Source organism: Salmo trutta, chromosome 30 (assembly GCF_901001165.1).
Source record: "Salmo trutta chromosome 30, fSalTru1.1, whole genome shotgun sequence".
Classification (NCBI taxonomy): domain Eukaryota; kingdom Metazoa; phylum Chordata; class Actinopteri; order Salmoniformes; family Salmonidae; genus Salmo; species Salmo trutta.
In genome coordinates this window covers 9,223,248-9,250,432 of record NC_042986.1, presented here as the reverse complement: position 1 = coordinate 9,250,432, position 27,185 = coordinate 9,223,248, and the positions used below count along the sequence as shown (strand labels likewise).

The 27,185-nt window shown below is 44.6% G+C and overlaps 1 protein-coding gene across 3 annotated transcripts in view; it reads right to left on the bottom strand.

The window, feature by feature from the left end:
• Window positions 1-27,185, bottom strand: part of LOC115167860 (RNA-binding motif, single-stranded-interacting protein 2) — a 40,901-nt gene that overhangs the window by 2,832 nt on the left and 10,884 nt on the right. For 2 of the 3 annotated variants that reach the window (XM_029722553.1, XM_029722555.1), the window contains exons 2-8: window positions 25,168-25,334; window positions 20,403-20,461; window positions 19,502-19,593; window positions 1,719-1,876; window positions 1,276-1,355; window positions 663-772; window positions 188-234 (exon numbers count right to left, since the gene is read on the bottom strand). In XM_029722553.1, the coding sequence (XP_029578413.1) occupies window positions 188-234; window positions 663-772; window positions 1,276-1,355; window positions 1,719-1,876; window positions 19,502-19,593; window positions 20,403-20,461; window positions 25,168-25,334 (713 nt within the window). Of the gene's footprint in view, window positions 1-187; window positions 235-662; window positions 773-1,275; window positions 1,356-1,718; window positions 1,877-19,501; window positions 19,594-20,402; window positions 20,462-25,167; window positions 25,335-26,242; window positions 26,285-27,185 lie in introns of those variants that run through there. The other variant, XM_029722554.1, reaches the window with a different exon arrangement.

The window sequence follows — 27,185 nt, the reverse complement described above, 5'->3', positions numbered from 1 at the left end:
TCTGTCAAGCCGCCTACAGTTTGACTCGTACGTTCGACAAATCCAACGTACGCACCACACAGAGCGCACCGCCACTGTCTCCGCAACGCAACGCTGCAAGGCAAACGCAGCGTTCCGTTGGAACGGTGTACCAAAATGCAATGACTGCCGTCGGTGTGATGGAGGCATTGGTGGAGTATTCGCTCACCCGTTCTGTAAGGCTGTGGTGGGGTCATAGGTCAGTGTCATTCCTCCCTGTGGTCAAACACATTCAGATACAATGCAGTAAGCACACATACAGTAATACATGTGTTTGACTGACAAATATCGAACCAGAAAGAAGTTGTAACAAAAAATCCCGTTTGAGCTTTAAAGTAACTGTCTCACTTTCAAAAGTTAATGTTCTGTTACCTCACACGCAAATGATGTTGTTGACTCATCCTATACTCGTATTTGTGGCCAAAGCATAAATTGGAGAGAAAACACTTCAAACTCGTAACTCAAACCGACCGTTTAAAAAAATGCTTGCTATTTCCTTGTAGAAGATGAAGCAACACTGGACAGTTACTTTAATGTCACTGTACTTAATCTAGTTGAAAGTACCTGAATAGCCTTGGTGAAATGGCAACAAGAAAGACTACAGGGAAGACGGCAGACTGTTTACTGTCGGAATGAGAACTCACCGTTTCCCCATCTGTTGTCCAGGGACGGCCATTCTGCAGGTACTTCCCCTGGCTCTGTCTCTTCTTCTGTCCTCCATCTGCAAACTTACATAACAGGGGTTCCAAGGGCACTGGGATGAGAGGAGAAGAAGAGGGTTGAGTGACTGTGGAGCACTGAAGGATATAATCTGTGTGTTTACACTGTATATTGTACATTATAAACTGGGTGGTTCGAGCCCTGAATGCTGATTGGCTGGCAGCTGTGGTATATCAGACCGTATACCACGGGTGTGACAAAACAGTTATTTTTACTGCTCTAATTACGTTGGTAAACAATTTATAATAGCAGTAAGGCACCTCTGGGGTTTGTGATATATGGTCAATACACCACGGCTAAGGGCTGTGTCCAGGCACTCGGCATTGCGTCGTGCTTAAGAACAGCCCTTAGCCGTGGTATACTGGCCATATACCACACCCCCTCGTGCCTTACTGCTTAATTAAAATATGACAGTGAATCAAGATACTGTGGAAGATGTGAGCCTTTCTGTTGCTCCTGACCCTTTCAACCAAGGCATCATACAGAATAAACTTTGTTCTAAAAAGAAATAGAAAACATGAGATAAAGATGACCCACCTGGTACTCCAGGTGGAGTCTTGATATATTTGCCATTGAAATGTTGAATGATAGTCTCACATTTCTCTGTCGACTCCATCCTGCAAATAAAGCTTTATTTACAGAATGCTGTACTATCCCCAGTAACCAGCAGAGGGCTCAGCAGAGAGTTGCGTTTAGCAGGACACAATGTTTTGGAACGTTCAGATAGAAATAGGCTATGTAGAACAAACATGCCTCTCTAACATACGGAATCACATCAGCTCTATTCATGGCATTTCTATCTGCAACGTTCAACAACATTTGGCAACTGAATGTGACCCTGGCAAACTAACCATGCCTTGACAAAGCTAAGATATATATGATCATAACATTGCATTTGTCAATAAATGTTTAAGTATGGAGGTATACACCTACATAGCTGTGACCTAAGACTTTATTTCAGAGGTGTAAAAGTTGGTTACCTGGCAAAGCCCACTCCTCTGCTGGTGCCGTTGGCGTCTCTGAGGATGCGTGTGGAGATGACCTGACTGAAGGGCTTCAGCATGTTCTCCAGCTCCTGCTCGTCCATGGACACAGGCAGGTTGGAGATGTACAGGTTAGTGGGGTCCTGCTCCTGTTGCTGTGGGGGGTGGGAGGGAGAGAGAGAGAGAGAGGGAGGGGGAGACAGAAACACAGGGTTAAATTTGCTCGTCCATAGACACAGGCAGGTTGGAGAAGCACAGGTTAGTGGGGTCTTGCTCCTGTTGCTGGATCACAGACAGGGAGGAGAGAGAGAGAGGCCTTTAACAACATACACACTTGCCTTTCTAAGCTTGAGGACATTTTGAGGAGGCTGTGGAGAGGAAAGAAAGGCACTGGAGATGTAGAGAAAAACTATTCTAGGGAGAATGTTCTTGTAATGTTACCTGCAATATTCCCTTAATGTTTGAGTGTCCAGTTTTCCGTAAGTTAGGGGAACATTTTTACCTATGTTAGCAAAATCCTTCTGAGAATCTTTTTAGCATGGTTTGGTGTTAGAGTTAGGAAAACATTCTCTTAATGTCAAACAGAACATACACAAATAAAATGTTATTTGTCACATGCGCCGAATACAACAGGTGTAGACTTTAGCGTAAAATGAGCCCTTTCCCAACAATGCAGAGTTAAAAATATATATTTTTAAATGGAAATAGTAACACAATGAAATAAGACTATATACAAGGAGTAATAGTACCGAGTCAATGTGCAGGAGTATGAGGTACTTGAGATAATTGAGGTATTATGTACATGTAGGTAGGGGTAACTAGGCAATCAGGATAGATAATATACAGAGTAGCAGATATATATATATACAGTATGTGAAGGGTGTGAAAGTATGTCTATGTGTGTGTGGCATCAATATGCATGTGTGTGTTTGTTTTGTGTGTGTGAGTGTATGAAGTTGTATGTAGTCTATGTGTGTGTTGCAGTGTCATTGTAGTATGTCTGAGTGTGTGAGTAGAGTCCAGTGAGTGTGCATGGAGCCGGTGCAAGAGAGTCAGGGCAGATAAAAAGGGGGTCAATGCAAATAGTCTGGGTAGCCATTTGATTAACTGTTCAGCAGTCTTATGGCTTAGGGGTAGAACCTGTTCAGGAGCCTTTTGGTCCCAGACTTGGCGCTCCGGTACCACTTGCCGTGTGGTAGCAGAGAGAACATTTTATGACCAGGGTGGCTGGAGTGGTTGACACTTTTTAGGGCCTTCTTCTGACACCGCCTGGTATAGAAGTCCTGGATGGCAGGTAGCTCGGCCCCAGGGATGTACTGGGCTGTACTAATTACCCTCTGTAGCGCCTTATGGTCGGATGCCAAGCAGTTGCCATACCAAGCGGTGATGCAGCCAGTCAAGATGCTCTCAAATGGTGCAGCTGTAGAACGTTTTGAGGATCTGAGGGCCCATGCCAAATCTTTTCAGCCTCCTGAGGGGGAAGATGCGTTGTTGTGCCCTCTTCACAACTGTGTTGGTGTGTTTGGACCATGATAGTTCCTTAGTGATGTGGACACCAAGGAACTGGAAGCTCTCAACCCACTCCACTACAGCTCTGTCGATGTGAATGGGGACGTACTTTGCCTTCCATTTCCTGTAGTCCACGATCAGCTCATTTGTCTTGCTGACATTGAGATAGAGGTAGTTGTCCTGGCACCACACTGCCAGGTCTCTGACCTCCTCCCTATAGTCTGTCTCATCATCGTCAGTGATCGTGCTTACCACCGTCGTGTCGTCTGGAAACTTAATGATGGTGTTGGAGTCGTGCGAGCCCACTCAGTCATTGGTGAACAGGAGGGGACTAAGCACGCACCAATGAGGGGCCCCCGTGTTGAGGGTCAGCATAGCGAATGTGTTGTTGCCTAAACTCACCACCTGGGGGCGGCCCGTCAGGAAGTCCAGGATCCAGTTGCAGAGGGAGGTGTTCAGTCCCAGGGTCCTTAGCTTAGTGATGAGCTTGGAGGGCACTATGGTGTTGAACGCTGAGCTGTAGTCAATGAACAGCATTCCAGGTCGGAAAGGGCAGTGTGGAGTGCAATAGAGGTTGCATCATTTGTGGATCTGTTGGGGCGGTATGTGAATTGCAGCGGATCCAGGGTGTCCGGGAGGATGGTGTGTATGTGAGCCATGACCAGCCTTTAAAAGTATTTCATGGCTACAGATGTGAGTGCTACGGGGCGATAATCATTTAGAGAGGTTACCTGGGCGTTCTTGGGCACAGGGACTACGGTGGTCTGCCTGAAACGTTACAGACTGGGTCAGGGAGAGGTTGAAAATGTCAGTGTAGACACTTGCCAGCTGGTCAGCGCATGCTCTGAGTACGCTTCCTGATAATCCATCTGGCCCTGCGGCCTTGTGAATGTTGTTTGAAGGTCTTCCTCTCCCGAGCTTTCACTGGCCTCCAGCACACACACACACACACACACACACACACACACACTGCAGACTTTGGACTGATCCGAATTTTAGGTAGGCTAATTAACTTGTGAAGCTTATTATGTGAGCTTCATCAGAAGCGCTTTAATTAACTGGTATAGGACTACTATTTATTGATTTTATCTCAGACTTTTGTAGCCTACTGGACTCAGAGAGCTACTCTCTCAAGTTGTCTTGTTGGGGCGAGTGACTCTTTGAACTTACAACGGCCAGCCTCAAGTCGTTATATCTATTTCTTGTGCTTTATGCTATTTGCCTCATGACTCCTGCGTGCTTTGTTGACTATGAACTTTCTTGTTTACCCAACTGTGGGACAGACTGTTTGTTCCCACACTCGGGACTCTGACTCTCTATTGGTTACACAGACTCTCGGCCTCCCATCCTATTCTAACCACCTCTCGCCGGTTTTGTATTCATGTTATCTGATGACATTGCTGTACAATAAAATCTCGTTGCCATCTGATGCACATTCAAATGTGATAAAAAATCAACACTGCAGAGCTCTCCCTGTCCTCTGCCGTGCCCTGATTGTATTACTGCTGATGATATCTGGAAATGTGCATTCACACCCTGGCCCATCTACTGTTGCTAGCCCCAATTCTGACTTGTGCTCTGATATCTGCTTCACTGATTTCTGCTCTGGTAAAAGCCTGGGTTTTCTACACGTTAACACTAGAAGCTTATTACCTAAAATGGATCAATTAAAAGTGTGGGTTCATAGCTCCAATCCAGATGTGTTGGTCATTACTGAGACGTGGTTAAGAAAGAGTGTTTTGAACGCTGATGTTAGCCTTTCTGGTTATAACCTTTTTTGGCAAGACAGATCTTCCAAAGGTGGTGGAGTGGCAATCTTTACCAAGGAACACCTTCAGTGCTCGGTTGTCTCCACCAAGTCTGTCCCCAAACAATTTGCTGGTTTTAAGCATTACACTTTCAAATAGGTTCTTGTTGACTGTTGCTGGGTGTTATTGTCCACCATCAACACCGGCCTGTACCCTACCTTCCCTAAACTCTTCCCTGGCCCCTTACACTAAGTCTGAATTTGTCCTAAACTGGAACCTCCTTAAACCACATGACCAAGCCCTAAAACAATGGGACTCCCTAAATCTTTCTCAGATTATTACCAATCCCACAAGATATGACTCCAAACACCCAGAAAAGGCTACTCTCCTTGATGTTATCCTCACAAATAATCCTGATAGGTATCAGTCTGGTGTTTTCTGTAATGACCTTAGTGATCACTGTTTAACAGCCTGTGTTCGTTATGGCTGCTCACTGAAACGACCTGTCCTGATTTGTGATAGATGCTTGCTAAAAAACTTTAATGAGCAAGCCTTCCTTCCTGACCTGGCCTCTGTAAATTGGTATAGAGTCAGCTTGATCCCCTCTGTCAAACACGCTTGAACCTTATTTTTTGACATTTTCAGTGGTATTGTTAACAAACACGTCACAAAGAAAATTTGAATTAAATTTGGTTCAGCCCCTGGTTACACTGTGATCTGACAGAGATACTCCAACTCAAGAATTCCATTTGGCGAAAGGCTCGGCACACACATACTCAGGCTGACTGGCTCTCGTTCAGGCAAATGAGAAATAAGTGCACTCAGACTATCTGGAAGGCCAAAGTTAGTTACTTTAAGGAGCAGTTCTTTCTCTGTGGGTCTAATCCCAAGAAGTTCTGGAAAACAGTTAAAGACCTGGAGAATAAACCCTCCTCCTCACAGCTGCCCATGGCCCTTAATGTTGATGATGTGGTTGTTACTGACAAGGAGCTCTTTAATCACAACTTCTTTAAGTCAGGATTCCTATTTGACTCAACCATGCCTCATTGCGCGTCCAACATTTCCTCATCTCCCACCCCTTCTAATGCAACTAGCCCCGATGCTCTACAAAGTTTCTCCCTGCAGGCAGTCATTTAGTCTGAGACGTTAAAGGAGCGCCTTAAACTTGACCCCCAAAAAACATCTGGGTCAATTGGTTTAGACACTTTGTTTTTCAAGGTTGCAGCCTCTATCATCGCCAAGCCCATCTCTGACTTTTTTAACCTCTCTCTCCTCTCTGGGGAGGTTCCCTTTGCTTGGAAGGCAGCCACGTGTGTCCTTTATTTAAAGAGGGAGATCAAGCTGATCTTAACTGTTATAGGCCTATTTCTATTTTGCCCTGTTTATCAAAAGTGTTGAAAAACTAGTAAATAATCAACTGACTGGCTTTCTTGATGTCTATAGTACTCTCTCTGGTATGCAATCTGGTTTCCTCTCAGGTTATGGATATGTCACTGCAACCTTAAAGGTCCTCAATGATGTCACCATTGCCCTTGATTCTAAGCAATGTTGTGCTGCTATTTTTATTGACTTGGCCAAAGCTTTTGATACAGTAGACCATTCTATTCTTGTGGGCCGGCTAAGGAGTATTGGTGTCTCTGAGGGGTCTTTGTCCTGGTTTGCGAACTACCTCTCTCAAATAGTGCAGTGTATAAAGTCAAAACATCTGCTGTCTCAGCCACTGCCTGTCACCAAGGGAGTACCCCAAGGTTCGAACATAGGCCCCACGCTCTTCTCAATTTACATCAACAACATAGCTCAGGCAGTAGGAATCTCTCTCATCCATTTATATGCAGATGATACAGTCTTATACTCAGCTGGCCCCTCCCCGGATTTTGTGTTAAATGCTCTACAACAAAGCTTTCTTAGTGTCCAACAAGCTTTCTCTGACTTTAACCCTGTTCTGAACACCTCTAAGAAGAAAGCCCTCTCCCCATTGGTGTGATTCCTATCTCTGAGGGTTAGAGCTTGAGGTAGTCACCTCATACAAGTACTTGGGAGTACGGCTAGACGGTACACTGTCCTTCTCTCAGCACACATCAAAGCTGCAGGATAAGGTTAAATCTAGACTTGGTTTCCTCTATCGTAATCACTCCTTTTTCACCCAGCTGCCAAACTAACCCTGATTCAGATGACCATCCTACCCATGCTAGATTTATAGATCGGCAGGTAAAGGTGCTCTTCGGTAGCTAGATGTTCTTTACCATTCGGCCATCAGATTTGCCACCAATGCTCCTTATAGGACACATCACTGCACTCTATACTTCTCTGTAAACTGGTCTCTGTATAACTGTCGCAAGACCCACTGGTTGATGCTTATTTATAAAATCCTCTTAGGCCTCACTCCCCCCTATCTGAGATACCTACTGCAGCCCCCATCCTCCACATACAACACCCATTCTGCCAGTCACATTCTGTTAAAGGTTCCCAAAGCACACACATCCCTGGGTCGCTCCTCTTTTCAGTTTGCTGCAGCTAGCAATTGGAACGAGCTGCAAAAAACACTCAAATTGGACAGTTTTATCTCCATCTCTTCATTCAAAGACTCAATCATGGACACTCTTACTGACAACTGTGGCTTCTTCGCGTGATGTATTGTCTCTAACTTCTTGCCTTTGTGCTGTTGTCTGTGCCCAATAATGTTTGTACCATGTTTTGTGCTGCTACCATGTTGTGCTGCTGCCATGTTGTGTTGCTACCATGCTGTGTTGTCATGTGTTGCTGCCATGTTATGATGTTGTCTTAGGTCTCTCTTTATGTAGTATTGCGGTGTCTCTCTTGTCGTGATGTGTGTTTTGTCCTATAAATATATTTTTATCCTAGCCCCGTCCCTGCAAGAGGCCTTTTGGTAGGCTGTCATTGTAAATAAGAATTTGTTCGTAACGGACTTGCCTAGTTAAATAAAGAATACATTTAAAAATGTAAAAGACACATTGGCTACGGAGAGTGTGATCACACAGTAGTTCGGAACAGCTGGTGTTCTCATGCATGGTTCAGTGTTGCTAGCCTCGAAGCAAGCATAGAAGGAATTTGGTTCATCTGGTAGGCTTGTGTCACTGGGCTGGATTTCTCTTTGTAATCCGTGATAGATTTATATTTTCCATGTCCTTGTTCAGCCATGACTTGGAGATTCCTAGGATATTACAGTTCTTCAGATCACATTGATAGGATAGTCTCGAGCGGAGCTCATCAAGTTTATTCTCCAGTGATTGCACGTTCGCCAATACAACATAGGGTAGAGGCGGTTTGTCTACTCGCCGACGTAGGCTCGTCAGGTATCCCGCACGCCGGCCTCTATAATGCTGCCTCTTCCTTCTTTGAGTGTTGGGGATTTAAGCTTGGTCCAGGATGAGCAATATGTTATTTGCCTCCAACTCATTGAAGTAGAAATCATCATCCAAATTGAGGTTAGTGATCGCGGTTCTGATGTCTAGAAGCACTTTTTGGTCATAGGAAATGAACAAAGAAAATAGCCCAATTGGTCAGGAACCCGTAAAACAGCTGCTATTCCCTCCAGGGCAATCTTGGTTACCATGTTCCCAGAATATACAACATTAATGTTCTTCACACGTTTCATGGGACGTTGCAAGAACATTCATGTGACCTGTTTCCTGAGGGTTCTGAGAATATTCCATCAACGTCCAACCAAATGTACACACAACATGGTTGTCATATTCTCAGAATAAAATATATTAATGTTCTAGACACGTTTCAATAACATTTCTGTCTATCAGTTGTCACCTGATGGAAGGAACACGCCCTGATTCATTCATAGCTCTTTGTCTACTGGCAAAGATACTCACACACAGTACTTTTAACTTACATATTTGACATACATGACTGCATTGTGCATGTATACAATTATTATTCAACAGTCCTCACGTGGGATTTGAACTCACAACCTCTCGGTTCACAGTACGCCGATCTTCCTGCTATGCCACCATGTACGTGTCGTTTAAGATGACTATTGTCCTCATTGATTTGAGATACTTATTTCAACGATATAAGGGCTTTCTGTATAGTTGTCTGATGTTGGTGGGTCATGTTAACCTGTTTTAAGGATATTCCACTATGATCAATCAAAAACAATTACCAGAGCTGAGATTTACTTCAAAGTGCATGCACCCTATTACTTACACCTATCAAGTTGTTTCACATCCACAGAAGTGCCTAGGGTTTCTTTGGGACATTCCTAACTATACTGGGCCAATAATCATGTGTCAAAGAGGGGGGGTGTAACTCAATATTAGGAAGGTGTTCTTAAATTTGCCAACAGACAGAGCAAACAGTGGTTCACCAATCAGGGTCTTGATTGGCTCGGTAACAAGGCGTGATGTATAATTACATACTTTTTGGTGGGGGGGGAGAACCATCAGGTGACGTCCTGACAACTGACACACAAATGTTCCTGCCATGTTCCCATGATACGTGATACGAACATTGATATCTCATGTTGTGAGAACATGGTAACCACGTTCTGTGTAAGTTCTACTTGACATTAAGGGAATAGTCTATTGGAAACATTCCTTGCACATCACAGGAACATTCCTATGAAAATGTTAGTTAATGACCTAATGAGACTCAAGTTGTGGGTACGTTTGTTGTCAGCTGGGAGTCTGGCTGGACTTCTCTCTCCCTACTCCTCTCACTCCCTCGCTCGCTCGCTCGCTCTCTGCCTCACTCCCTCGCTCGCTCTCTGCCTCACTCCCTCGCTCGCTCTCGCTCTCTGCCTCACTCCCTCGCTCTCGCTCTCTGCCTCACTCCCTCGCTCGCTCTCTGCCTCACTCCCTCGCTCTCGCTCTCTGCCTCACTCCCTCGCTCGCTCTCTGCCTCACTCCCTCGCTCGCTCTCTCTCTCTCTCTCTCTCTCTCTCTCTCTCTGCCTCACTCCCTCGCTCGCGCTCTCTCTCTCTCTGCCTCACTCCCTCGCTCGCGCTCTCTCTCTCTGCCTCACTCCCTCGCTCGCGCTCTCTCTCTGCCTCACTCCCTCGCTCGCGCTCTCTCTCTGCCTCACTCCCTCGCTCGCGCTCTCTCTCTGCCTCACTCCCTCGCTCGCGCTCTGTCTCTGCCTCACTCCCTCGCTCGCGCTCTCTCTCTGCCTCACTCCCTCGCTCGCGCTCTCTCTCTGCCTCACTCCCTCGCTCACGCTCTCTCTCTGCCTCACTCCCTCGCTCGCGCTCTCTCTCTGCCTCACTCCCTCGCTCGCGCTCTCTCTCTGCCTCACTCCCTCCCTCGCGCTCTCTCTCTCTCTCTCTCTCTGCCTCACTCCCTCGCTCTCAAGTCTCTCAAGTCTTTGCCCCCCCCCAACACTTTATTAGACAGCCAGTCACTGAGAGAGAAGAAGACAGGCCCATTGTGTGAGACTAGCTGTGTTAACAGGACTGAGGGTTCATGCGTCAGTGAAGTAATATGATATCACAGAATAATTGCAATTCAATGGGCTCTGAGTCTCTACGATAATAGGGTGATCTTTGTGGAGAATTATACACTGTGTGAGGGCAGATTTGGACAGAGACTTTTGGAAAACATTCTGATTCATTCCTATGGCTCCACACACCATCGTATTCCCAATGGGGCTCTGACCAGGGCATGACAAAATGTGTCAGTCACATGCATAATCCTGACCTTGAATTCATATGCAGGTATCAGTACAATTATTCAGCTCTGACAAATACGATCTGAAACTCAAGGAGCCAAGCAGTCCTTCCCAAGTAGGAATGCTTGGATTATGTCATATGCTTTTGATTAATTCAATATATTTTCCACTTCTACTCAGTAAACTACCTGCCTGCCCAAACAAATTGAATTGAAATAACAGCAAAGTAAGATAGTTGTATGATAGCGTATCTAAATCTCAACCATAACTGTTTTGCATATTCATTAGTGTGCCGATGTGATTAAAAAGCTGTAAAATGCATTTGATATTCATCTCAAGCTCATGAATTATGCATAGTGTAATCACTGCGACCTGCAGTGAAGGTGATTTGTCTCTCCCTGAGGAACACACACACACACACACACACCTCTCATTGTCACATCAACAACAAACACCAAACCCACACTTTGCAACCACACACACACACTATTCCAACCATCACAGACACACACACCCAACACCCCTGAGAACCCAACTATTTTAGAGAACGTTCCCTTCGAGGCAATCTGCAGTTCAAACAACAACAAAGCAGTTTGGTAAACAGCTGAGGGATGGGGCTGGAGAAATGTAACCACTCTCAAATTCATAGACAGAGATATGGATGCAAGGACTGACCATCCATGATATCCAAAATATTGTTTTAATCATGTTTTGAGGCTATGGAGTGTTGGTTTACAATTGCATTGTTTACCAACAATTGTGTAAACAAGCTTATATTATTGGTTGTGATGGGGTACGACAGTCTCAAAAGGTAATTAACTGATGTTTTCATAGGAATGTTCCTGTGATGTGCAAGGAATGTTTCCAAGAGACCATTCCCTTAATATAACATAGAACTTACCCAGAACCTGTTTACCAGGTCCTCAGAACGTAAGATGTTTGTGTTCTAGACACGTTTCATGGGAACGTTGCGAGAACGTTTCTGTGTCCGAAAGATAAAATGAATTACACATCATGTCTTGTTACAGGGCCAATCAAGGTCCTGATTGGTGAACCACTGATCCATTCATAGCTCTTAGTCTGTTGAAAAAGTTAGGGATACTCCCACACACAGTGCTTTTATTATACACCGAGCGGACAAAACATTAGGAACACATTCCTAATATAGAGTTGCACCCTCTACTTTTTCCCACAGAACAGCCTGAATTCTTCTGGGCGGGGACTCTACAAGGTGTGGAAAGCGTTCCCCAGGGATGCTGGCCCATGTTGAATCCAATGCTTCCCACGGTTGTGTCAAGTTGGCTGCATGTCATTCGGGTGGTGGACCGTTCTTGATGGAAACGGTTGAGCGAGGAAAAAAACTCACCAGCGTTGCCGTTCTTGACACACGCAAACCAGTGCGCCTGGCACCTACAACCATACCCTGTTCAAAAGCACTTAAATATTTTGTCTTGCCCATTCACCCTCTGAATGGCACACATACACAATCCATGTCTCAATTGTCTTAAGGCTTAAAAATCTTTCTTTAACCTGTCTCCTCCCCTTCATCTACACTGATTGAAGTGGATTCAACTGTTGACATCACCTGGTATCACCAATTGTTTGTTCACTCAGTGTACAAAACTTTTACCTTACATATGTGACATACATGATTATATTGAGCATGTTCATTTATACAGTAATTATTATTCAACATATCCTCACCTGGGATTTGCACTCAACCTCCTGGTTCATGGTATGCCGATCTTCCTACTACACCACCATGTCCATGGCAGGTACCACTTAATCTGACAGTCCTCATCAGTAACTTGATTGACTTATTTCAACAATTTAATGGTTTTCAGTATAGTTGTCTGATGTTGGTGGGGCATATTAACCTGTTTCAATTGTACTCCTGAATCACTATGACCAATACAAGTTCTTCTTGAATGTACTTTTAACAGAGCTTTCCATATCTCCCTCACTAACTTTATGCACCAGCTGTCAGAGCAGCTCACTGCATCTGTAAATACCCCATCCAACTACCTCATCCCCATACTGTTATTTATTTGCTCCTTTGCACCCCAGTATTTCTACTTGCACATTCATCTTTTGCACATCTATCACTCCAGTGTTTAATTGCTAAATTGTAATTATTTCACCACTAAGGCCTATTTATTGCCTACCTCCTTGCACACACTGTATATAGACTTTTTCTCTATTGTATTGTTGACTGTATGTTTGTTTATTCCATATGTAACTGTGTCGCACTGCTTTGCTTCATCTTGGCCAGGTCGCAGTAAATGAGAACTTGTTCTCAACTGGCTTACCTGGTTAAATAAAGACTTCAAGGTGCATTCACCCTATTGCTAACACCTATAGTTACTATATAAATGAACATGTATATAAGAGCGAGAGAGAGAGCGCGAGAGAGCGCGAGAGAGCGAGCGCGAGAGAGAGCGAGAATCCCTAAACTTGCCAACAGACAGAAATAGCTGTGAATGGATCAGTGGTTCACCAATCAGGGCCTTGATATTGGTATTTTATTAGGATCCCCATTAGCTGTTGTGAAAGCAGTAGCTACTCTTCCTGAAACATGACATAATAAAGAGAGCATTAATAGACAAGATCAGCTCAAGGACAGAACTACATTTTAAAAAAAGGCACACGTAGCCTACATATCAATACATACACACAAAATATCTAGGTCAAATAGGGGAGAGGCGTTGTGCCGTGAGGTGTTGCTTTATCCGTTTTTTGAAACCAGATGGGAGTTTCATGTACTCATGGGTCTAGATAATACTTTAAGTTTTTTTGTCAGTGTTGAGTGTAAGTTGACTATGAAAACAATGTGGAATTTCACAATGTTTCTTTATAAAAAATGATGCAGTCAGTCTTTCCTCAACTCTTAGCCAAGAGAGACTGGTATGTATAGTATTTATATTAGCTCTCTGATTACAATGAAGAGCAAAACATGCTGCTCTGTTCTGGGCCGGCTGCAGCTTAGCTAGGTCTTTCTTTACAGCACTTGACCACATGACTGGACAATAATCAAGATAAAACAAAACTAGAGCCACCAGTGTGGTGCACCTCTTTATTATGGACAGACATCTCCCCGTCTTTAAAACCATTGAATCTATATGTTTTGACCATGGCAGTTTACAGTCTAAGATAACATCAAGTAGTTTAGTCTCCTCAACTTGTTCAACAGCCACACCATTCATTACCAGATTCAGCTGAGGTCTAGAGCTTAGGGAATGATGTGCACCAAATGCAAAGCTCTTAGTTTTAGAGACGTTCAGGACCAGTTTATTACTGGCCATCCATTCCAAAACTGACTGCAACTCCTTGTTAAGGGTATCAGTGACTTCATAAGCTGTGGTTGCTGATACGTATATGGTTGTATTGTCAGCATGCATGGACACACAGGCTTTGTTTAATGCCAGTGGCAGGTCATTGGTAAAAATAGAAGAGAGTAGAGGGCTGCCCTCCAGGCCTGAGGGCAAACACCTTCCTCTAAACTCAGATTTAAGATACTTTGCCAATTAAGTAATCATTAAAATAATTGGCAACACCATCTGATTCGACAAAATAGTTAAATTTGTCTTTCTGCCCCTAATTTCATTTAAAGTACTCAAGTTTTTGTTCCATCATTCTTGGCTTCATAATATAGCTTGTTCTTCTAGTTGAGTTTAGTCACATCATTTCTCAATTTGCAGTAAGTCAGCCAGTCAGATGTGCAGCCAGACTTATTAGCCACGTCTTTTGCCCCATCTCTTTCTACCATACAGCTTTTCAATTCCTCATCAATCCATGGAGCCTTAACAGTTCTAACATATAGATTCTTAACAGCTGCATGTTTATCAATAATTGGAAGAAGCAATTTCCTAAATTCATCAAGTGCAGCATCTGGATGCTCCTTATTAAATCACCAATATTTTTTAGATCTATACAAGTCTCAGAAAAATCTTTTGTATGATCTGATATACAGTTTAAGGCCCAGCTATTGGAACTTTCCTGGATATAGCCACTATATTGTGATCACTGTATCCAATGGGTACGGATACAGCTTTAGAACAAAGTTCTACAGTATTAGTAAAAATGTGATCAATACATGTGGATGATCTTGTTCCTGTAGTGTTTGTAAATACCCTGGTAGGTTGATTAATAACCTGAACCAGATTACAGGCACTGGTTACAGTGAGAAGCTTCCTCTTGAGCGGAAAGCTTGATGAAAACCAGTTAATATTCAGGTCCCCAAGAAAGTACACCTCTCTGTTTACATCACATACACTATCAAGCATTTCACACACATTATTTAGATACTGACTTAGCACTTGGTGGCATATAGCAACACCCCAAAATAATAGGTTTTAGACGAGGCAAATGAACCTGCTACCACAGCACTTCAATGACAATTGACATGAGATCTTCTCTAAGCATTACAGGGATACGGCTCTGAATATATACAGCAACACCTCCCCCATAAGCATTTGTCTCTTTTATAGATGTTATATGCTAGTATTGCTACTGCTGTATCAAAGGAATTATCTAAGAAAAACCAGCCCCGTCGAGAAAAACCAGCCCCGTCGCGGATCACGATGCCTTGCTCCCAGACAGACTGAACAACTTTTTTGCTCGCTTTGAGGACAATACAGTGCCACAGCCCGCTGCCAAAACCTGCGGGCTCTCCTTCACTGTAGCCAACGTGAGTAAAACATTTAAACGTGTTAACCCTCGCAAGGCTGCAGGCCCAGACGGCATCCCTAGCCGCGTCCTCAGAGCATGTGCAGACCAGCTGGCTGGTGTGTTTAGACATATTCAATCAATCCTTATCCCAGTCTGCTGTCCCCACATGCTTCAAGAGGGCCACCATTGTTCCTGTTCCCAAGAAAGCTAAGGTAACTGAGCTAAATGACTACCGCCCTATAGCACTCACTTCCGTCATCATGAAGTGCTTTGAGAGACTAGTCAAGGACCATATCACCTCCACCCTACCTGACACCCTAGACCCACTCCAATTTGCTTACCGCCACAATAGGTCCACAGACGATGCAATCACCATCACACTGCACACTGCCCAAACCCATCTGGACAAGAGTAATGCCTATGTAAGAATGCTGTTCATCGATTAAAGCTCAGCATTTAACACCATAGTGCCCTCCAAACTCGTCATTAAGCTCGAGACCCTGGGTCTCGACCCCGCCCTGTGCAACTGGGTCCTGGACTTCCTGACGGGCCGCCCCCAGGTGGTGAGGGTAGGTAACAACATCTCCACCCCGCTGATCCTCAACACTGGGTCCCCATAAGGGTGCGTTCTCAGCCCTCTACTGTACTCCCTGTTCACCCATGACTGCGTAGCCATGCACGCCTCCAACTCAATCATCAAGTTTGCAGACGACACTACAGTGGTAGGCTTGATTACCAACAACGACGAGACGGCCTACAGGGAGGAGGTGAGGGCCCTCGTAGTGTGGTGTCAGGAAAATAACCTCCCACTCAATGTCAACAAAACAAAGGAGATGATCGTGGACTTCAGGAAACAGCAGAGGGAGCAGCCCCCTATCTACATTGACGGGACAGTAGTGGAGAGGGTGGAGAGTTTTAAGTTCCTCGGCGTACACATCACAGACAAACTGAAATGGTCCACCCACACAGACAGCGTGGTAAAGAAGGCGCAGCAGCACCTCTTCAACCTCAGGAGGCTGAAGAAATTCAGCTTGTCACCAAAAACACTCACCAACTTTTACGGATGCACAATCGAGAGCATCCTGTCGGGCTGTATCACTGCCTGGTACGGCAGCTGCTCCCCCCATAACCGGAAGGCTCTCCAGAGGGTAGTGAGGTCTGCACAACGCATCACTGGGGTCAAACTATCTTCCCTCCAGGACACCTACACCACCCGATGTCACAGGAAGGCCAAAAAGATCAAGGACAACAACCACCCGAGCCACTGCCTGTTCACCCCGCTATCATCCAGAAGGCGAGGTCAGTACATGTGCATCAAAGCGGGCACCGAGAGACTGAAAAACAGCTTCTATCTCAAGGCCATCAGACTGTTAAACAGCCATCACTAACATTGAGTGGTTGCTGCCAACATACTGACTCAACTCCAGCCACTTTAATAATGGTAAAATTGATGTAATCAATGTATCACTAGTCACTTTATATTATATAATGTTTACTTACCCTACATTACTCATCTCTTATGTATATACTGTACGCTATACCATCTACTGCATCTTGCCATCTGATGTAAATAAATGTATCACTAGCCACTTTAAACAATGTCACTTCATATGTTTTCATACCCTGCATTGCTCATCTCATATGTATATACTGTACTCCATACCATCTATTACATCTTGCCTATGCCGTTCGGCCGTCACTCATATATATTTTTATGTACATATTCGTATTCATTCCTTTACACTTGTGTGTATATGGTAGTTGTGAAATTGTTAGGTTATATTACTGCATGGTCGAAACTAGAAGCACAAGCATTTCACTACACTTGCATTAACACCTGCTAACTATGTGTATGTGACAAATATATTTGATTTGATTTAATTGAGTCAGAAATGGCTAATATATTAATGTTATCTGATGTTAGCAAGTTATTGATTTCATGAACCTTATTTCTAAGGGTACATATATTAATATGGGCTATTTTCAGCCCTGGGTAGCTTCTCAGAGATAGACATATGGAAAAGAACAAATGAATCAAGAGAAAATAGAAAAAAAAAAAAAAAACATTCAGCAGGCCATTAATCAGTTGGTGTGTGTGTCCTGCGGGGTTGAAGCTACAAACCCATAGGCTTGGAAACAGTAACAAGGCCTGAAAACTCAGAAAACTGGAAACCAGAATGTTCTTTCAACGTTCTCATAAAACTCATCTAGAACATTCATATCTTATATTCTGAGAACATGGCAACCATGTTCTGTGTATGTTTGATGTGACGTTGATGGAATATTCTCCTAACCCTCCGAAAACTGGACACCAGCTTGTTCTTGCAACGTTCTCATGAAACGTCTCTAAAAGATTCCTATCTTATATTTTGAGAACATGGCATCCGTGTCCTGTATATGTTTGATGGGACGTTGATGGAATATTGGTTTTGAACCCTCAGACAACTGGATACATGAATGTTGCAGCAATGTCCCATTAAAACGTGTCCAGAACATTAATGTTGTTTATTCTGAGAACGTTAGAACCACATTGTAGATAACTTATTCTTGACATTAAGGGAATAATCTCCTAACGTTAACACCAATGTCACGGTTGTCGTCGGTGAAGGAGGACCAAAACGCAGCAGGTATGTGTATGCTCATCTTGAGATTTATTAACTTCCAAAAATGAACGTACAAAATAACAAAACAAAAGAACAAACGAACAACTACAAACAGTCTGGCCAAGCAAAGCTCAACACAGAACAATCACCCACAAATACCAAACAAACACACCCTACTATATGGGACTCTCAATCAAAGGCAGATAGACAACACCTGCCTTCAACTGAGAGTCCCAACCCCAATTAACCAAACAGACATACACTCACTAGACTCCACATAGAAATACCTAAACATAAACCAACACCCGGAATTACTAACTCAAACACCCTTAACAAAACACACCACCCTGAACCACAAAACAAATACCCTCTGCCACGTCCTGACCAAACTACAAAACAATTAACCTTATACTGGCCAGGACGTGACAACCAAAATATGCTAAAAAGGTTCTCAGAACGTTTTCGCTAACAAATAAAAATACATCGAACCTTTATTTAACTAGGCAAGTCAGTTAAGAACAAATTATTTACAATGACGACCCTAACCCGGACGACGCTGGGCCAATTATGCCCCACCCTATGGGACTCCCGATCATGGTCGGTTGTGATACAGCCCAGAATCAAGCCAGGGTCTGTAGTGACGCCTCTAGCACTGCAACGCAGTGCCTTAGAACGCTGTGCCACTCAGAAGCAATGGATAAAATGTTCCCCTGACTAACGGAGTCCTGGACACTCAAACGTTAGGGGAACATTATGGGTAGCTTTACAAAAACCTTTTCTCTCCCTAGAATTGTTAGCTGGGAAGCTGATCTCCATTTGTGCTGGATTACTGACATTCACAAGTGTTCTCACATACTGAATAACCCATATTTCAGTCTGGTGTTCATTGGGAGGTTTACAACCTTGGCTGATACGGACCCAGACACATTTCTGACTCATTGTGAGTCATTCTGGTGAAATTTCATCTGCTCTGTTCTGATCCTGTGGGCTGCGTGTGTGTGTGTGTGTGTGTGTGTGTGTGTGTGTGTGTGTGTGTGTGGTTGCCAAGTGTAAGTTTAGTGTGAGTCAGAAATGGTGTAGGGCTGAGGTTGGAGCAGTTTGTGCGTATGCATGTATGTATGTGTGTGTGGTTGCCAAATGTGCGTTTAGTGTGTGTCAGAGATGGTGCGGGGCCGAGGTTGAAGCAGTCTGTGTGTGAGTGTGTGCGGATGCCAAATGTGTGGTTTGAGAGTGTGCCGAGAGGCCAGCCCGTGGGACAAGGCTCGTGGCTGGGCACTGGGCTGGGGAGGCTGGGGAGAGAGCTGCTCAGACAGTGACTAAGCCTCCTGCCTCCCTCCACCAGGGAGAACAGGCTAGCCCTTTGTACAGGTTGCTGAGGGAGCAGGAGCTTCCTGCCTGCGACACACTCCCTGAGCACCTCTGTAAGACACACACGCAGGCAAGTGCAGGCACACATACACACACTGATGGGCTTAATTGGTCAACACACTACCCTCTCAAGGGTCACCACACAAAGACAAAAGGACAACCACAACAAGGAGAGCCCTGCTCTCAGAAAGGGGGGAGCGATATAGAAACAGGGGGAGCTAGAGAGAAAGAGAGAGAGTAGACATCTTACCTTAGCCATCTGAGCCTGGACTCCACCAGCTTTCAGTGCGGTCACTGCTTTCTGTGCCGCGGACGGACTGTCAAAGTCAACAAAGCCATAGCCTGCAGGGACAACGGCAGACAAACATACTTTGAGTTGTGACACTGAGAAGTACATACTATGGCAACAGGCCTAGGGCAGGGAGTTCTGACAAGTACTGTGTGACCTGACCAGGAAAAACGTAAAACTATAGACTATAACTAGGAACCAGGGTTATTCCTTGCCGGGTAACATGATAATGAAAACCACCTGTCCCTAGGCATGAACATAGAGATAGATACAGTATCTACCTATGGCCATGACACCTCAAATCATGCAGGTCCTGTGCAGGTAAGCGTTGAATGGGGCTGAAACAGCAGACAGGTTAAGGATAATATGACAGAACAGAATCTCTCCACTACTGCACTGTGGACAGGTTTAGGATAATGCTACAGAACCTCTGTGGTGGAGGAAGGTTTAGGATAATGCTACAGAACCTCTGTGGTGGAGGAAGGTTTAGGATAATGCTACAGAACCTCTGTGGTGGAGGAAGGTTTAGGATAATAGTCTATCCTTCTACTGTGGACAGATGTGGAGTTCCTGTATGTAACCAATGCTATGCTGCCCACGTTTTGGGTTACATCACCAAAATACCCGCTGAGAATATTGTAAAGTGTTTGTTCTACTGGATATTTTAGGTGAATGCACCAATTTGTAAGTCGCTCTGGATAAGAGCGTCTGCTAAATGACTTAAATGTAATGTAAATGAGAATAAACAGAGGCTCTCTGGGATGTTTGAGCTGTGCGTGACATACATCTGCGTGTACTGTAGGTGTGAGTGTGTGAGTGCGAGTGTGTATGTTTATTTTTTTTACCAAACACCTCTCCTCACCTTTGCATTTGTTGGTGGTCTTGTCCAGGATGGCTTTAGTGGACACAATCTTCCCATACCTGGAAAACACAAAGGTGGATGGATGGTCAGGGTTTCTGGGGACCAAGCAACGCTCCTGCTGTGTACAGACCTATAACTATTGTCATATTAGTACAGTTGGAAGGGTGGAGGTATTATAAAGGCGTTGGGGGTCTAGTCTAGTTTAACGTGATTACGGTGTGTGAATTGAACTAATTTGATCTGTGGAGATACATGTTTTAAGAAGTGGAATGTGGTGGTGGTATAGAACCGGTGGAGTGATTCCCATGAGGATTCCCACATCACTCCATCATTGTCTATGAGGCTCATCCTAACCCTGTCATCTCAAGGCAGAGCACACTGGAATGGAATGTTGGTGTAGTGTTGTATTTCCTGAATGGAAAATGTAGATAAGCAATACTACATTACACATTGTGTAGTACTAAATAGAAATATACCAACACGATCTGTTTCCCTAGCAACTACACATTTCTATCTTACTCATCTGACTTAATCATCCTTTTTCCAGGAGGAACATATAGGGCCTGGACATGCTGTCTATTAATGCATATTATAGACCTAGTTTATAACAAAAGTATTGGGACAGTGAAACATTGTGGTTTTGGCTCTGTACTCCAGCACTTTGGATTTAGACTGATACAATGACATTATTTTCCATTCATTTCTATTGGGCACAAAATAATCTGAAACAACCAAAACAAACAGCAAATGCATTCAACAAGTTTGTAAAATCACAAGCTTGATCTAATCATTGCGTGCTAGGATTATGGGACCAAATACTAAAACTTTAGACTACTTTAATACAGTGAATTTGTCCCAATACTTTTGGTCCCAAAAAACTGGTATGAAGGGTCAGGAGACAGGCGCAGGAATGCGTAATCGTTTTTTTTATTATACCCAAATTACGGCGTGCCGTGTAAAGGCACGGGGACGAAGACCAAACACTATACAAAACACAGGGTAGGAACCCAAACAAAAGAGCGAGGAGTACCTCGAATAAATACACACGCGCACAGTGATTAACACACGGGACCAGACCCATAATCATCTGCGCAATCCACAATGGCACGACAGCCCAAAACACACAGCACAGGTACTCACACGCACCAACAGACATAGTAACAATAATTGACTGGACAATGGTGAACCAAGGACACACTTTTACAAATGCTAATCAGTGAGAATAGGGGACAGGTGTGCGTGATGAAAGTTCGAGGGATCCGTAACAGGGACTATGTAAAAAAAATATATAAAAAAAAAAAGCTGTAATTTCTAGACAGTTCACTCGATATGGAAATACCCTCAAATTAAAGCTACAGTCTGCACTTTAACCTCAGTCATTGCATCATTTCAAATCCAAAATGCTGGAGTACAGAGCCAAAACCAGAAAAAATGTTTCACTGTCCCAATACTTTGAGCTCACTGTATATGTAGAAGTCTTGACTCAATCATCTTTGTTCCTGGAGGAACATATTGGGCTTGTACATTGCCGTCTACTAATTATTTGTACTGTAGACCTAGCTTTACAATCTCCCCTGTTTCTGCACCAACACTGCAGTAGCAGGATATCAACTCCCTGCATCTCTCTAGGCATGTGTATGTTCTGTAACCTGATCTCACTCTCCTTGCCTTAGCTGTGCTGTACAAGCAACCCTGCATGGCTGGCTGGCTGGGATGCACAGCAACACTTTCTCTCTCACTCTGCTAGCTAACACAACACCCAGAACAGAGCCTCATCTCTGGGTCCTACTGCCCCTCTCTCCCTAGCATAGCTCCCCCAGCTTTACAGCAGGGTATAGGCACACACTAACCAAAGGAGTAAGGGCTGCCCTTTCACTTTTTACTACAGCACATGAACATCACACTTGTTAAGGAGACGGGTGTTTTGAAAATCCTCTCATTGTTTCTCAACCTGCACTGTGCTGTACTAACAGAGACAGACAGGACAGGGGCTACCTGTCCTTTCTATACACATGTTCCTCCAACTGGAATATAAAAGGTATTTGGCCTCTTCCAAAAACAGGCTACTGAATGCTAACAGGAAATTAAGCTATTCTGCATATATTACACTGGTGTCTACAATTCCAAACAACTTTAGAGATTGAATTAGCTGAAGGACATTCTCCACCATACTGGTAATATGCGCTAAAGCAAACTTGTCCCATATGCATTTGACCTCTAATGTAACATTACTATTTCATGTTACGTTTGCTGATCTATGCAGGATGCCATCAAATACATTATGCTTTGGCATTACATGTCCACTTTTCTGGTAACATTATTTATGGATAGTATTGCTCTGTGTGCAAATGAAAATCACTCCTAGAATATGCCAACTGCATGGTGGGAACTGGTTGCTACCAGCTCTCTGCATTATATCGTATTTGCAGGCCTCCTTAGTCGAGCTATGGATATCCCCATAGAATACTGCATGAGGGAAAGATTGCTACAAGCCCTCTCCATCTCCTCCTGGGTACTAGCTGTGTACAGTACAGTATTTGCTGGCCTCCTTAATTGTGCAATGGAGAGATGCCCATCTACTAGAGCATTCAGCTGGGAGGTCTGACTGTGGCTATATGGTGTGGAGAGAGGGAGGTTGGAGGGGCAGGAGACTCAGCCATGTGTGAGAGAGCAGAGAGTACAGTGTCTAGCATAGCACCCATAGTCAGCTAGAGCCAGGCCAGAGCCAGCCACCCAAAGAGGCTGCGCTGCTGGGGCTAGGAGGCACAACAACCTCCCATCCATACCCCCCCACGCCTGGGTTAAAACAGTATTTGTTTTCCTTCAAATCATTTGAGAGTTTGATTAAGCATGTCAGGTGTGTGCCAGATGGGCAAGGTTGCTATTTATGAAAGTCATCCATTGATTCCATTGCACCAGGAAAGCCTAATCGCACACGGAGTAAGTATTTAAAGGATGGAACATTCTATTTGAACCCAGGTGTGATACCCCCATCAGAGCTCACAGCTCCTGGCCTCACATGGAGCAACTGGCAGTTAGTTATGTCAAATTCATGTTTCCTGTAGTTTTCACTTTGTCATTCAGTTCATGACTTTATTCATGTTCTTCCCATGCATTGCCAAGCTCTCTATAGTTACATACACTGAGTGGACAAAACATTAAGAACACCTTCCTAATATTGTGTTGCACCCCTTTTGCCCTCAGAACAGCCTCAATTCATCGGGGCATGGACTCTAAGGTGTCGAACGGGTTCCCCAGGGATGCTACTCTTGCTGACTCCAATGCTTCCTACAGTTGTGTCAAATTGGCTGGATGTCCTTTGGGTGGTGGACCATTCTTGATACACGCAAGAAACTTGAGCGTCAACCAGCAGCGTTGCAGTTCTTGACACAAACCGGTGCGCCTGGCACCTACCATACCCTGTTCAAATGCACATAAATATTTTGTCTTGCCCATTCACCCTCTGAATGGCACACATACACAATTAATATCTCAATTGTCTCAAGGCTTATAAGTCCTTATTTAACCTGTCTCCTCCCCTTCATCTACACTGATGGATTTAACAAGTGACATCAATAAGGGATCATAGCTTTCACCTGGATTCATCTGGTCAGCCTATGTCATGGAAAGAGCAGGTGTTCCTAATGTTTTATACACTCAGTGTACAGTAGAGTAGACCTTGCATAGCGCCATCATTCATATTTTCATCTCGATAATGGTATACAAAACCGTACACCTTGTTTAATACCCTCCTCTACTCACAAGCAAATGCAGTTATTTTATCTACTATGTAACAGCAGAACTACCCACACACCACCTCACACAGAAAACCTTAACTCCCTACATTCCTCCGCCTAATTCCCTCTCCCTCCATCCCCTCTCTCTCCCGCTGTCTCTCTCCATCCCCCTCTTCATGCCACTGGCCTTGTTTGTATTTCCCTTTCCCCTGGGCTCAGGGTTTCCTGTGGGTTTGGGCAGCCTCATGTGAGCCATGTCTTCCAGACAGCTGGAAAATAGCAGGCCTCATTCACTCTGCTTCTCTCCTCCCCCCTCCCTCGCTTTCTCTCCCTCTGATTCCCTTCCTCTCCCTCTACTTCTATTTCCCACCCTTTCTCTCCCTCTCCTTCATTCACTTTCTCCCCATTTATCTCTCCTTCCCTCCTCTCTCCGTCTATCTTTACGTCTCACTTGTTCTGTTTTGTTTCTCCTCAGGCTCCAGTATTCAATGAAGAGCAGCCAACTCCATCTTCACCCAACTGGCTTTTTCATTTGGTGTTTCATTGAAGATCGAACAGACACAGACCAAGTGGCTCTGGCATGACAGTTCTGGTTATCACTGCCGTGTGTCTAATGCATATTGGAAATGCTGTAATCATAAGATTTTTTTTTGAATGCAGAGATACCAACCACTCAGACCACTGGAAGCTGAGTGAGCCCATTCTCTGGTGATGGCAAGACCATCATACAGAGAGGAAGCACCAGGGAGAGAGACAAAACGTGCTTAGTAAGCTAGCTGTTGGAAAGTCTGCCCTCAGTTGTGCCTGCCTGAGACATCCAGTTGATCTGTCCACAGGCCACTGACATACTTGTGAAATGTGCACCCGCTTCTTGCCCTTTTCAGCTAAAGCATTATTTCAGGCCCTGTCTATCCCCATTAACACAATTTCCTCAATCACTATTCTCTTCCACCACAGTTCATTTTACACAGAGCCATAGATTCACTGAGATGTGTGGTGGCGGAGTGATTTGTTGATGAGATACTCACGGCTGACACAGTTTGACCAGGTCCTGGTCTGTGGTTCCCGGGTGGAGGCCGCGGATGTAGAGGTTAGTTTTGCTCAGCTGCTCTGCGCTCAGGCTGCCATTACTGCTGCTGGTGGTGTGGTTGGGGCTGGGTAGAGCCATCTGGTGGCTGGAAGACACATACGTCGGCTGGAACGAGGCAGAGACAGGATATGACATCAGAAACAGGATATGACTGCATTGGGCAGTAGCTGGCTAGCATGTATGCAAGATTTGATTCTGGGTGAGATTAGACATTTGGTGAGGATGTAAGGGCGGTGGTTTGGTAAAACCAATTGGCGTGGTGAGTAAGCTAACCTTGCTTGAGACTTTATGCATATAGGCTTTGGCTCAGCAGGCTAAAATGTGCAGGAAACCCAGATTTGAACCCCAATCTGTCACAGTAAAATGCTACAATCCTCGACAGTCCACAATTCTGAATAGGCACGTCCATTAGATCACATCCAGGCTGTTCATGATCCACCAATTTATATTTAACTAGAGTGTAACCTAATCTACAAAAATCTATTCAGGAAACAATTAGCAGGATAACCAGTTACAGTGGATGGTTAAGCAAAGGGCAACATGTCAATATAGTACCCTACAAATCCAGGGCCAGGGCGGAGAAATCGATAGCAATTTGGTTATTTCACTACACTGCCTCCTAGATGGGCTTTCAGTGTAAGGCTACCATGGTCTGCTAATGGGGGCAGTAATAACATAAAACATTACCATCATGACCTATAAACACCAGACCATGGATACACTTCTAGACAGAGAACTCTTCACATGAATCACATTTCAGTCGAGTCGGCACTCTGCAGGGCTGCTATAGCCACAACTCAATTTATATCACTACTGAGCTAAACACCGCTTTGGAGGGGAAATCAGTTACTGTTCAAACCTATAACAGTCCCCTGTGAATCAATGCTGTCCGTTCGGTCGAAAATGAGAGCATATTAGATACAGCATAAAATTGGAACGCGACTAGTGTCTCAAAAGTAGCCGAATGAGCTTGATTCCAGCCCTCAGTAGTCCCCTCCCGCTCCAGTACTGACCTAGGTGTCCAACTAGCTGGCCCATTGTTTCCTGCGAGTGGTTACCCGCTCTAATGGAACAGTTCCTCTTCTTCTTACCCCTCCTCCTCCTCCTCTAACAATTTACATCCTTCCCAAACCAATGCTCTACCATTCTGTGTTTCCACAGTTTAGCATTCACCATGGCCTTCACAACACCCAGCAGCACGCAGCCTTGAACCCCTTCATAAGAGTTTTACCACCCCGTCATTAATCACTGTTGTTACTCTCACAGAGCCCATTCATTCACCATACCATTCTACACCTCTAATCTGCCTCTTTTCAGCATCAGTAGCAGGGCAGCACATTGTTTGTTTTCCCACAATCACGACCTCTTCCTGTGGCTTGCTCTTGCCTTCACTCCCAGCCTGCATGGAAACCCTATCAGGAGGGATGCACCTGCCTGGGTACTGGGGTCTGTATGTGGCTGGTGAATGGACGGAGCAGGGTCTGGGTGTGGCTATAGAATCTGTATGATACAGAATGGAGCTGTGTGAAGCCTGGTGGTAGATATAATCTGTATGCTGGATGGGGCCTAGGCCTAGATGAGGCCTGTTTGGATTTGTGTGTTGGATGGATGGGGCTGGATAGATGTGGCCTGGGCCTGGCTAAAGGATTGGTGTGCTGCTTGATAGATGGAGCCTGGCACTGGTGCTAAATAGAGCTGTATGCTGCTGGACGAGACCTGTCTGGATCTATGTGATGAATGGGGATGGATGGATGGGGCCTGGGCCATTGAAGCCTATCTAATTGGGGAGATAATTGGAGAGCTTGCTAGCGGAAGGCGCTAATCCCTCTCATGTGCTCTCCAGTCAGAAGGTACTGTCTCATTAAGGCTGCTCTGCTCGTTCTGAGACAAGGAAGATGGCAGAAAACCAGAGAATGAGATGGATCCATACCCACCAGGCTCCCATCTGCCTGCCTG